Below are 13,798 nucleotides of genomic sequence, written 5' to 3' on the forward strand. Positions count from 1 at the left end.
GTTGAGGCTGCTGGTCCAGTGACCACACCTACAGACTGGAGGTCTGTATCACTAGCATGACCTTGGATACTGAGGAATGCATCTCTCTAGGCGATGGCTACCCTGGATCATATACTGGGTTGTTCTCAAGGTATGCTAATATGCCAAAGACTACCTGTACTCACACTCCACAAATAAGCCCTTAAAACACTGCTATGAGCAGGGAATTGAGTGGATATATCCAATTAACAGAAACAAATACTCTTACAAAAAAGTAAATGATACAGTTTGTAAAAAAGTTAAGTTGACAACTGCAAGCATCTACCCCAGTGGTAACCATGTGAGCTAGCAGTCTGCAACTCTGTGATCCTTTACATTTGTAAGGATCTTGGAGCAAGAATAGTCATTCCACCTCAGCAGTGATTAATACCTGACTTGTTTTTCATCGCTGCTACCCTCAGGTAAGAGTCTCGGAAGCTGGTGAAGGACAGCTGCTCTGCAGGCTTCAAGGTCTTCTTTCAGAATGTCACTGCGATTATAGAGCCTATAAAATAAAACAGGTGCTGCATGAGATGTTTATTTAAGCACAGACGGCCCGCTTCTAGAATCTATGGCGGTTCTTCGTGGTTTATTGAAATATATCTGTAATATAATCTAGACATAAAAATGCAGCAACTAGACTGTCTCTCGACAAAAATGTAAAATGGGGCAGTTTGAAAAACTTGTTTGTGGGTATGTGGCAGTTTTAAATCCATCAGAGGAAGTAACTCTTAACCCTTTGGAGACTTTAATGTTGCTTAATCTACAGCTGTGCAATCTCATTCCACATTGCAGCTGACTGAAAGGAATGCTAGATAATCTTAACAGCAGAAAAGGCTAATTTTATATTGTCAATCATAACAAAGTTAGAGCTCCACAACTTGTGTGAAATTTACTTAAAATGTCACTGCTAAGAAATTGCAAACTGCTGACTGAAGTATAGGTTACGTCCTCTATTTCCGAATGCAGAAAAATGACTATGATTTCTCCATTCAGATCCACTACAATAAAATTTTCTTTACTTTTAATAAGAACAGGAAGGTGTGGGAAGGGGGCTTGAGCCTTCATTATCCACTTCCAGTCTACCGGGGGACTGGCAGAGTTTGACAATTTGGCCACTGTTTCTAGTTAGGTCTGTCATTGCACCATTAGCCTCCAAAGAGATTAGCTAGTAACTTCCTTTTAAAAAGTGTCTATTTGATGGAAAGCATGATCCTGAAAAGCTATTGGATAGGATATAAAAAGCAAAACAGTATTTCTACTTCAAAGGAGACAATCACAGTTGAGAATGTTCGATATATACTCCCAAATGAAAATGAAGCAACTCCTAAAGCAATACATTAGTATTAGTAGTATTATATATTACTAATTTGTAATTACTTCTATAGTCGGTTAAGTTATTGGATCCATTTGATAGCCATGTGCCTGACAGCACAAGGATAAAGGAGATGTGCTCTGTCCTATGGGAGGGTGAGAGATAACAGCAGGCAGAGTCCTCCCTCTTTCCTCTGCTATCTCTCTACTCTGATGCAGGCTTTTACTCTGGGCAGGAAATAATAATGGACCCTCTGGATTTGGGACCTATTCCGAGCTCTGGGACACAATGTCGGTGCCCCAGCTCCTTGCCAAGTCCTGATCTCTTGTCTAGACTCAGTTTGGATTCTTAGTCCCTGTGGGCCAGATCCTGGGTTGAGACCTTCAGTCTGAAGCTCTGCTGCCAAAAAGCTTCCAGTCTCCTGGCCTATATCACTGACAGGACCTATGAATACCTTTTTGGGGGGGCAAAATCTAGATCCTAATTCTTCCTAAAAGGCTTTATCTTGCCACCACCACTCAATTCACATTATAACACCTGCTTTTTTTTTTTTTAAAGATTTTATTTTTTAATTTACTCATGAGACACACACACACACACACACACACACGCAAAGGGAGAAACAGACAGAAGGAAAAATAGGCTCCATGCAGGGAGCCCGATGTGGGACTCGATCCCAGGTCTCCAAGATCACGCCCTGGACCAAAGGTGGTGCTAAACTGCTGAGCCACCTGGGCTGCCTAACACCTGCTCTTAAGAAGGGGGAGATAAGTCTGCCAGTGATGAGCCAATTTTAGAGATGTAAATGGGAGCTCAGAATCAGTGGGCAGACAATCAGGAATGGTGAGGAGGACCCTCCACCAGGCAGTATTTAGACAGCTTCGGAGTGGCACAGCAAAGGTGACAGGAAATGCTAAGTGAGAGGGGTGGGGAATCAGCAAGTAGACAAGTTTGGCCAGACAGGGGTTGGTGCATGTGGTGACAGGATTAGTACAGGTAACTCCTGAAGAACACGGGGGTTATAGGCACCAACCCCCCTCACCCCATACAGTCAAATATCCATACATAACTTTTATTTATTTATTTTTAAAGATGTATTTATTGGGGGGAGAGAGAGAGACAGAGAACGCACCAGTAGAAGGGGTGGAGGCAGGGAGAGAGAATCTCAGGCCGACTCCACACTGAGCATAGAGCCCCAAGCAGGGCTCAACCCTGAGACTATGACCTGAGCAGAAACCAAGAGTCAGATGCTTAACTGACTGAGCCACCTAGGTACCCCCATACATAATTTTTGACTGTCCTCAAACTTACTTTCTAATAGCCTACTGCTGACCTAAAGCCTTATTGATAATATAGTTTGTTAACACACATTTTGCATATGTGTAATCTATTGTATTCTTACAATAAAGTAAGCTAGAGAAAAGAAAGTGACAGTAAGGAAATCATAAGGAAGGATGCCTGGGTGGCTCACTGGTTGAGCATCTGCCTTTGGCTCAGGTTGTGATCCCGAGGTCCTGGGATCAAGTCCTGCATCAAGCTTCCCATGGAGAGCTTGCTTCTCCATCTGCCTGTGTGTGCCTCTCTCTGTGTGTCTCTCATGAATAAATAAACAAATCTTAAAAAAAAAAAAGAAATTCATAAGGAAGAGAAAATACATTTACTATAGTGTATTTATTGACAAAAAGCCACATATAAGTGGACCCATGCAGTTCAAACCTGCTGTTCAAGGGGCAACTATAATGGGAAATAAAATTCAATATAAAACTCTGGTGAGAAAATAGCAATATACCTTTCTGATTTCTGAGCTTTGGTTGGTTTCTTGAAAGCAGTTTTAGAGAGGGTCAGCCTGGTGGCCCTGGGCTGATGCTATTGATGAAGGGAGAAACCTTAAGGCCCCAAACCAGCCAGGAGATGGAGCTTGTGCTCCGGCTGGCAGGGGAAGAGACAGAAGTGTGAGAGCAGCAGTGGGGGTGGAGGTGGAGGTCGTGAGCGCCCATGGTGGGGGCTACAAGCTGGGGATCGGAAGGCTTGGGGCCACGCTACCAGCCAAGGGCGCTACCAGCCAAGGGCTTGTCAGTCACGGCTCCCACTGTGGTGCCTCAGTGACGCTGATCTTCCAAGAGTTCAGGACAAGCCAGAGATTCACAAATTCAAAGTTTATGTTTATATGACATCTCCCAGATTTACAAATGTGACAATTAATTCAAAAGAAGGTTAAATACAGTGCTGGGCAGACAGCCTGCCTGCAAGCGTGGAATCTCCAGCTTAGAACGCCTTTAGTCTGACTTCCAGAACAAGGACCATGGCCTGACGTTTGTGCACCTCCTCTAAAATGCCAGTATAGTAGTAGAAGTTAGCAGATACTCCGGGATGCTGGTATACCAAGGCAGGGTGTGTATGGGGTGTTGCAGTGGGAACAGCTTCCCTCCAGGGAGGAGTATTTTATATTTGCCATTCTTAGGAATGGTGGTAAGAGAAAGCAGTTTTTTGTTACTGTTTATAAATTCTCTACAGACAAGGCACCCCTTGCTGCCTCCAACTGCAGCTCCCCCACCCTCCTGCATGGTGAGCCAGTGTTTCAGGGTATCGGATCGTCCAGTCACATGACCCTTGCTCATTTCCCACCAGCTCAATCCAAATGTCAGGCTCCCTTAGACTAGCTCATCTCACACTTGTCTAGGCACTTCTCTGAGTAGCTCGGTTCAGGGCTCTTTCTTATCCCTGACTTCCTTTAGCACTCACTGTATAGACAGCATCCTTCATCGTATGGAACTGACCTCTAGTTATGTCATGTCTGCTTAGCCTGCTCTACAAAACCAAAAGCTTGTTGGAATCAGCAGCTGGACTTGAGAATTTTTATCTTACTTTAAGTTTCACGTAGCATTCAGCACAACACTGAAGACATACTTAACAACACTATGTGCTGAATGACAGGCCAAGATTTAAATTCAGATTAGAGAAAGTCATGTCCCACCTATTTCTACAGTATGTTTTTACATGGTTGTTGTTAGACCAGCCCAGGTAGGGCTGAGCAACAAGTGATTAGTCAGAGGGCCATAAGGACTCTTCTGCACAGAGAGCTTAGGTCTACTTTCGATAAACTCAGGAGCTTCTCTGGCTAAATGTTGAGTTAGTCTGTGCTGAGCATTTCTAATAGCTTTACCTGGCCTTAACAAAATATCTATCAGCCCTTTGCTACAAATGACTCTATTTAAGAATTCAAAGCAATGGAGCTAAAGATTAAAGACTATGTGTTATGGAAAGACTGACTATGTTGGAATTTAAGATCTCAACTTCTTTTATGTCTTTCGTTTGCATTCCAACCAAAATAATTCTCACTGGAGGGATCTCAGTCTGATGAGGCCAGGTCTAGTCTTTCCACAGGAATGTGTGGACTGGCCTAGCATCAACACACGGCACTAGTCCATTCTCTTAAGTCCAGCAAGTGGACAAACCTGATAGTTGATAAAGAATCATTAGAAACACAGATGGAGGGATCCCTGGGTGGCGCAGTGGTTTGGTGTCTGCCTTTGGCCCAGGGCGCGATCCTGGAGACCCAGGATCGAATCCCACATCGGGCTCCCGGTGCATGGAGCCTGCTTCTCCCTCTGCCTGTGTCTCTGTGCCTCTCTCTCTCTCTGTGACTATCATAAATAAATAAAAAATTAAAAAAAAATAAAATAGAAACACAGATGGAACTTTAAAGAAGTGTATTTAATTTTACCCAACAGGGTTATAGCATACGATACATAGAATTTGAGCGGGCCAAATTTAAAGTAATTGCTTCTTAGCTTCACTTTCATTTTTTAGTCATGTAGAATTTTGGAAATGATTTGAAAGAAAACAACCCTATTCCAGGTGAATGGGAACACTCAAATTAATATACAGTTTTTCTGAAAAAAATGAGGAAAAGAGAAAAGGTGCTGTGGTTTTTCTTTCAGGATTGCAAACTGAGAATTACTTTTTGGCAAAACAAAAACCTAAACAAAAAACTTTTTTTAAATCCTGTCTGAGGGATATAGAAAGTCCCATTCCTGTGGGTGCTAGCTTTTTTGGGGACAGAATTTAAGTGTTGCAGCTGCAGTACTACAGGCTCAACTTTCAGGTTTTATTTCAGGTAGGGAACAATAGTCTCAAGTATGGTAATCACACACACACAAAAAAGTATGGTAATCACTGACTGTAAATGGCAATGAGTTGGCTTGCAACATTTATTAATCTAACGTTACTTTTAAAAAGTTTTAAAAAATAAAATAAAAAATAAAAAAGTTTTATGATATATGTGTACCGTGTTTTTAATGCAACTAAAGGATCATAAAGCACCCAAGCGGGTCACTTCCAGAACTAAATTTTAGGGGAAGATCTGTATTTCAAAATGAGCAACAATGAAAAGGCATCATTCGAAGAGGTGGTCCAAAGGTTAGGAGCATGTCATTTAGGAATAACCCATACACAGAAAGGTGGGAAAGAGGCAACTCAACCGGCTTTTGTTTCCAATTCCCAGCGCACTGGCCAGGGAATCTCAGCTTCTTCCTCCTCACTGGTCTGACCCACCTTCCTTCCTAAAGGCAACAAGGCTTTGATCTTTAAGCTAAGAACACATGGTCTGGATAGAAAAGATTACTTTTTATAAACATCGTTTTATCCAGTTAGGGTTTGGATTTTTTTACACTTTATTCCCATGGGCATTTGCTGATTACAACGAACGTTTCAAATCCTAAGGACCTTAAGGATTCTTAAGTTTGAACAGAACTAACAGAGTGTGCATTCATGTACCAAACACTCAGACCACAACTGCTACAAAATATAACTAACGAATCAAAGCCGACTGTTGTCAGTCAAAACCCAACCCTGGACGCTAATTCAATTTGTGTAGCTTACTGGTCACCCTGAAGCAATTTAGCACCTTCACCAATAAGAGAAAACCTCCAGTGACCTCCCACCCATAGGTATACAAATACAACAGAGAACCAGCGAGGTCTCTAGAATCTCTACCTCCATAAAGATGCAAATTAAGATTTAAACAGTGTAACAATTGGCCAGAGCTAATCCTTTTACAGAGGTGTAAATGGCTATTGAGAACCGAATTCCCGGCTGCTAGCTTTTGTTAAGTAGCATTACAGACAAATTTCATCCAAGAGCAATGCCAAGCCACCAACTCCAAAGACTACAGATAAGAGTTTCATAAAGCCAGTGCAATTTGTTTGCTTTGATATCAAATATCCTGACCATAAATCCAAATGTGTAAATATAAACTGCATCAAGAATTAGTACCCTGGGAAAATAAACTGGAAGCAACTATCTCAAGCCTGACACCTGATGGCTTGAACAGCTGTATGTGCGGCCACAGTGAAGTCTGTATACGGGGTTTTGTTGGCCACACAAAACAGTTGTAGAAAGGACAAACACATACATAGTTAAACAGTATTTTTCTTTTAACGGGCTGTCTTACAAAACCTATGTTTTGGTGGCTACCTCGGGGTGGGGGTGGGGGTGGGGAGCATTGTACAGCCCCCTGGGTGGTCCCTTCCAGGGGGCCACTTGAAGGGAGCACAATGCCAAAAAGGAGGGAAGGAGGGGACAGTGACACAAAGGCCAACAGAGTGGGGCAGTCCGCTGCAGGCTGAGGACCAGGGGTCAGCAAACAACGCTCCTTCTCTTTACCCAGGAAACAAGGGCTCCTTCTCTTTACCTGGAAACAGTGTGATTAAGCTGACAGCTTGAATTATGGGCTACACTTTGTAGGGTACCGTCTGTCTGTGTTAAGGTCCTCTGTATTGTAGCAGAGGCGCACAAGCAAAACCCTTGCCTTTTCCCCCACTTTGGCCTCAAAACAGACCTCATCATTCTATTCCACTTTAATTCGCAGAACTACTCCCTCTCTCATGCCACCTCCCCACCCCCCGCCCCGCCCCAAGTTCCTTAATGAGGCACTGGACAGCCTGAGAGAATTTGTAATGGGTGTTTTCTCTGCCCTTAAAGAGAGATAAGCAGCCTGAACTTAGGAGGAGTTTTAAATAGCCCAGAATCAGTACTTATGCCTGCAGATATCCTCTGTGAAATGCATAAGTGTTCCAGTCCATTTTCTCCTTGCTAATCTATGGATCCCAAACTTAACACTCTGGTTGATAAAAATCCTTACCAGACTCGCAACATTTACTCTTGCTCCCAAGGTTTCTTTTAAATCACCAATGACATGTTACCAGAAGGATGCTGTCATTTGGGTCCTGAGCCCACACAGTGGATTTATGGAACTGGTTCCCTAAAGCTACCTGGCTTTGAATATCTGCTGCAGAAAAGATCATGGAGGGTAAATCTTATTATCATGCAACTTTATGCCTTTTCTTTTTTTCTTTTTCTTTTTTTTTAACTTTATGCCTTTTCAAAAATGGAATACACGGGGTACCTGGGTGGCTCGGTCGGTTAATGTCTGTCTTTGGCTCATGTCATGATCCCAGGGTCCTGGGATCAAGCCCCACATCAGGTTCCCTGCTTAGTGGGGAGCCTGCTTCTCCCTCCCTCTGCTGCTTTTCCCACTTGTGCTTTCTTGTGTGCTCGCTCTTAAATAAATAAATAAATAAATAAATAAAAAAAAAAAAAAAAATCTTTAGAAAAAAGTGGAATAAGGGATCCCTGGGTGGCGCAGCGGTTTAGCGCCTGCCTTTGGCCCAGGGCGCGATCCTGGAGACCGGGATCGAATCCCACGTCAGGCTCCCAGTGCATGGAGCCTGCTTCTCCCTCTGCCTATGTCTCTGCCTCTCTCTCTCTCTCTCTCTGTGTGACTATCATAAATAAAAAAAATAATAAAAAATTAAAAAAAAAAGAAAAGAAAAAAGTGGAATACAATCAGGCCCTGCATTTTGGAAAAGTTTGAAAAATACTATGAACACAATAAACTTTTGCTTATTAGGCATCATCATAATCAGTTCTATAATTAAACTCGAAGGGGTGCTTTTTGGTAAAAGGGCATCTGATATTGTCAGGGCAGAACCATCTTCATTGGGGCTTAGTGACTGATAGAGGACCATAAAACCAAGCAGCAGACTTTTGCTGAGCTGTTACATGTCTGCCTGTCTTGGTACATGTGTGTGCATCTGTGTATAAGAAGGGAGGTAAGGAGCCTTAGATTGGGCCGGCAAGGGTTATAGCATGTAAGGGGATCCAGGGAGAAGGGAAATCAGAGGGCACCATGGGGTGGTTAAATGGGCTTATGGAGGGCTCTTGCCAGGTTCAAACCCTGTAATAAATTAATATTCCACCTCCGTGGCATAGTTAAGTCTCCTTGGAGGCCAGTAAGTGACGAATAGGAATGGGGTCCTGTGCAGTCACCCCTACTGAGGGGGAGCTCAGACAAGCAGGCCAGTTCCGTCTCTGGATTCTGACTCCAAGTTCTGGGCCCACCTCCACAATGACTGACATGGGAGTGGCAGCTCCCCAGGGAGGGCACCTGCCAAAGATCCACTAAGGCCTTGGCTATTAACACTTCTACTGTGATTAACACTTCTACTGTGCAAGGATGGTGAAAGTTAAATGGAGGAGTCCTGAAAAGATTGTGCTGGCGTGCTGCTGGCCCTTCACAGGGTCACTACTGTAGCACAATGAAGAAGCTGAATCAATTTACTAGTCAAATGTGCATTCACAAGAAGCTGCTCAGAGGAAGCCAAAGACCAAAAGAGGAAGTGAGAAACAAGAATGTGGAAGATGCTGACTCATCCTTATGAATGAATAAATGGGTTAACAGTGGAGGAGAGGCAGGATGCATGCAAGAAAACAGGGAAAGCGAGCTGGCCTTCCTGGGTAGAGCCTGGCAACCAGGTGAAAAGGCCTGTCTCCTCTGTGTCAGAGTTCAGGGCGGTCAGGCAAGCACATCCCTGATTCCTGCTAAGTGCACTTTTCAAAAACAGTAGGAATCAATTCCAAACGTGCTTATGATTACAGATGTAATAATGTTCCAAACCCACTGTGTCCAGAGCATGTCCTTTTAATACATTAACACAGTTGATCAGTAAGGATCATCAGTCACATGATTCCATCCCGGAAATTCTTTCAGGGATTCAATTGCCCTGGAAAGTAGTGCTTTCCAGTGTTTAAGGTGATAGAACACCAGAATTCACAGAACTTTTTTTTTTTTGCAAAACAGCATGAAATACAGATGTATTTCATTTCATCATATACGTTATGTATTCATATACATGTATGAATATATGTGTATGTGATATCAAAATCAAACCATGAGCACATAGACCCATGATTAAAAATACAATCTGTCAAAGCTAACAAGATCAGCTGTTCCCACATGGTTCATTATTATTCATCAGCTACTCACATGCCTGCATTTTATCTTCAAGCAGGCAGGCAGTAGCTGGTACCAAAGTTTTAGTGAAATGATTTTGAGGAAGTTCCCAAAATTACAAAGATTCATTCTCCTACCAACTTGGAAAAGATCATTTTATTCAACTGCAGAATAATTCTACTGAAATATATCTGAGAGTCACTGCAATAAAAAAACCAAACAGAATTGTTTTAAGCAGCAGACTCAAACACAGACCCTGTCCATCAAAAGGACAAGCAAATTAAAATAAATTTACACTGAAAAAGGAAAATTAAAAAAAAAAAATGTTTGACAACTAGTTGAAAGCCACAAAAGACAAGAGGATTCAGAACTGCTCCTTGCATCTCTCCTGTAGGGTTAAGGCAATAGTGTCAGTTTCCCAACTAGGGCTCAAAATGGTGAGATCAAGTATAAGAGTACAAGCAAACTTATCAAAGTCTCACTTTTTGCTTAACTTTTTGGTTTTTTTCCTTGTCTCATCTACTTGTCTTGTCCGCATACATTCCTTAACAAAAGCCATCACTGAAGGGAAGCTGTCCCACTCAGCTATCAGGCTCAATATTCTTTTTTAAATCCTACCTTAAAATGCATTTTGTTTTTCCAGAAGCCTATAAAAAATATAAGTTAAAGAGAATAAAAGGAAAGATGAGCCATAAGACACTGAAGGAGGAGGAATAAAATAGGCAACCAAATGCAGAAGTGAAGTCAGGGATGGAGAGAAGGAAAGTGTGAAGATTTGCCACCCAACAGCCTGCCTGTAACACTGCCATTTTGCTCTAATGAACAACCACTCCCCCATCCTAGCCCACCCACTTGGATGGGGCTCAGGGTGAAGCATGGGGTCCAGGTGCAAGCCAGTGGTGCTCTCTTCTTGTTACAGTGACTGTGGAGGGGGGAAGGGCCAATGACGAGATCAGAGCCAATGAAAGACTGCTCAGCATGTCAAGACAAAGGCCACCAGGATGCTGGGCCTGAGAACTGAGCCAATCCAGGAGAAACTGAACCAAGAAAAGGAGAGGAGTGGCATCATCTGTGCCCTGGTGAAACCAGCCTGCAGACCATCTACCACTGGACTTCTTGCTGTACAGCAGCAGAGTTCTCTTTAACTTAAGAGTTTAACATAGGTAAATACAACAGAAAGAGTCCTAATGGACACAAAGAGTAAATAAAGTTTAAAAGAGGCAAGGACAAAAATATTCAGTAATTTCTTGCTTCTGCATCAGTTTTATTTTTTTAAAGATTCTATTTGGGGTGAAGGGCAGAGGGGAAGAGAGAGGAAGAGGGAAAGAATCCCAAGTAGTCTGTGCTCAAGTAGTCTGTGCTGAGTGCAGGGCTCCATCTCAGGACCCTGAGATCAAGATCTGAGCCGAAACCAAGGGTCGGTTGCTTAACCAACTGCACCACCCATGCACCCCTGCATCAGTTTTATCTTTATTACAAGCATGCTAAGCATTTGATTATAAAATATAAAATATTTTCTATAGCATGAAGGATATTTAATACATATGTCCAAAAAGTGGTCATCAAAAGCATCCCCACTATAGGAAGATTTCTAAGGCCACCAGTGAAAGCTCTAAAACCAGCCATACAACCAAACGTGCCCTCGCCTCCACAGGGCAAACACCACAGAGCTGCAAGACATGTCTTTGTTCTGGAATTTGGAAGATTTTGAAAAAACCAGCTTCACTGTGATATAATTCACATACCATAAAACTCAAATATTTAAAGTATTTACTAATGGCTTTTACTAATGTACTCATAGAATTGTGTAACTTCACACAATCTAATTTTAGAAGTTTTCCAAAAGATAATTTTGGGGCTTGTCTTCAGCTTAATTATTTTACTAATTACAAAATACTCATTATAAAAAATTTGAGTTCTGTCTCTTGGACACAGCTCCTTTGCCTATTTCCTGCATCCACAAACTTATTTTTACCAAGTGTAGCAACACTGTGGTTGCCTATTCAATGTCCAGATCCCTTCTTTCCTTTTACAGAAAGACAATTTTGTTCAGGAATCAACCTCCCCTTCAAGTAACCCTCATTCAGAAGTAAATCACAATTAGTCTAAGCCAAGGGTGACGGAATCCAGCCACAGCCTGCTTTTGTACAACCCTTGAGCTAAGATTTAAAAAGAGGGAGGGTGAGGGAAAGGAGAAGGGAAGAGGAGAAGCAAAGCCTGAAATATTTATTATCTGGCCCCTTACAGTAAAGGTTTCCTCCCATCTCAGATCATTATAATAATCCTTACTAATGACTGGTTTAGGAATGGGCATACAATGAATTTTAGTCAATGAGATGTTAGAGGAAGTCTATTTACTGAAGGGTTTCCTTGCTCCTAATAAAGAGACTCAAGAAGAGTGAATGTCTTTCTATCTTTGCTATCTATCTTTGTGGTGTTGAGATGAGGTTCTTCGCTGTTTGTATTCATCAGCTTGGGCTTCTACAACAAAATACCACAGACTAGGTGGCTTAAATAACTTGTTTTTCACAACTCTGGAGGGTAGGAAGTCCAAGATCAAGATATTGTTTGACTTGGTTCCTGGTGAGGATCCTCTTCGTGGCTTGTAGAGAAGCCTTCCTACTGTGTCCTCGCATGGTAGAGACAGAAAGGAAGTTCTCTCATGTCACTTCTTATAAGGGCACTACTCCCATCATGAGGACCCTACCCTCATGACTCCATCTAACTCTAACACCTCCTAAAGATCCTGTCTCTAAATATCATCAAATTGGGGGTGAGGGCTTTGGCATGACTTTTGAGGGGACACAATTCAGTCCATAATAGCACTGCTGCAGCCATCTTGCTCCTGACCTTAGGATGAGGCTAGCACTGGGGGTAACAGAGCAAGGAAATGGAAAGGACCTCGGTCTCTGAGGTCTAGTTTTGCTACATTCCTAGCAGGATTTGGCCTGACTGTTGTTCCCTCCCTGGAACAGGTGTAGGTCTGCTACATTCTCTCACTAGCCTCCCTCATCTGTCTTTCTCTCCTCCCCTTCTCTCCTTCCCTTCTCTCCTCTTCCCCCCCAGCCTCCATCTTTTGTTTGGCTACCAGAGAGCTGCGGCATGGTATCTTACCACTCCATTTGTTGTAATTTACTGAAATATCAAATGGTAAAAAGAAAATAGTACAGCATGGTCTTTTAAAAAAACTTTTCAGAATTCCCTTATAAAATGAAAGAGAATAATTAGGAGAGCAAACCATTAGATGACAAAATATGAGGGAGTGTGACTAACTCCTGATAGCAATCCAAACCATGACATCTGCGACTGTGCAGAAGCAAGTGGGGGGACAGTGAAGGGACACAAGATGTTCCCTAGAACATGAGAACCTCCACATCAGCAGGTGGTTCTCTCACTGGAAGGACAGCAGCCCATCTGAAAGGGGGTCTGCAGGTCCATTTCAAGGATGAGAACACAAAGGCTGCCGTGGGGGCAGGATCAGCAGCAGCAGTGCAGGCCCTGTGACTCTAGGACCTTACTAGTCTAAGTGCCCTCTCAGCGGAGTTCAGCCCTGAGAAGAAAATGCTGGAAGCGAGTCCTAAATTGAGCTGAACTGAGACAATAAGAAAGAAGGAATCTTTCCACTTAAAGTGGAATAGGGGAAAGAGGCAAGAGATCCAAGAAAGTAAGAAGCCACACTTAGAAACATTATGGGAGAACCACAGAAGAGGGAGCTCTGGAGCCATAAAAGTAGAAAGCCAGCCTGGCTCACCTGCCCTTCCAGAGTGTAGGAGAAGGCGTCTCGTGGAACGCAGTCCCTGCAGAGATTCTGGGTCCCCTTATCAGTAAAATGCAGGTAATGGCACGTCTACTGCATAGGACTGCTGTCATGAATGACATAATGTCTATAGAGTGGCTGGCATGGCGCTCAAACGTAATAGAAATTATCACTATTATTATAAATATTAGCATATCAAATTCGTAGAACAACCTTAAGCCACACTCTAACAAAATAAAAGGATTTCAGGTAGGCCAAGTGAAGTGTGATAAAACACCACTGTCCCACTCCAAGGGACACCTCCCAAGTTGTTGTCCCCTGGACTCATTGCCTCTCCCCACATCTGTACTGGAAATCAAACTACCCGGTTCTGCCTTGAGCCTTTCTCTTCCTGGGCTGGAGGCTGACCCTGTTC

The 13,798-nt window shown here is 42.9% G+C and overlaps 1 protein-coding gene across 9 annotated transcripts in view; it reads right to left on the reverse strand.

Moving 5' to 3' along the window:
* The window catches only part of KIZ (kizuna centrosomal protein), a 131,234-nt gene that overhangs the window by 48,547 nt on the left and 68,889 nt on the right, over positions 1-13,798 (reverse strand). For all 9 annotated transcript variants that reach the window (XR_012018139.1, XM_072799827.1, XM_072799824.1 and 6 more), the window contains one exon: positions 410-523. Coding sequence is in view for 8 of the 9 variants with exons in the window: in XM_072799827.1 (XP_072655928.1) it covers positions 410-523 (114 nt within the window). In the remaining variant the exon portion in view is untranslated. The remainder of the gene's footprint in view (positions 1-409; positions 524-13,798) is intronic.

This window comes from Canis lupus, chromosome 26, assembly GCF_048164855.1.
Source record: "Canis lupus baileyi chromosome 26, mCanLup2.hap1, whole genome shotgun sequence".
NCBI classification, from domain to species: domain Eukaryota; kingdom Metazoa; phylum Chordata; class Mammalia; order Carnivora; family Canidae; genus Canis; species Canis lupus.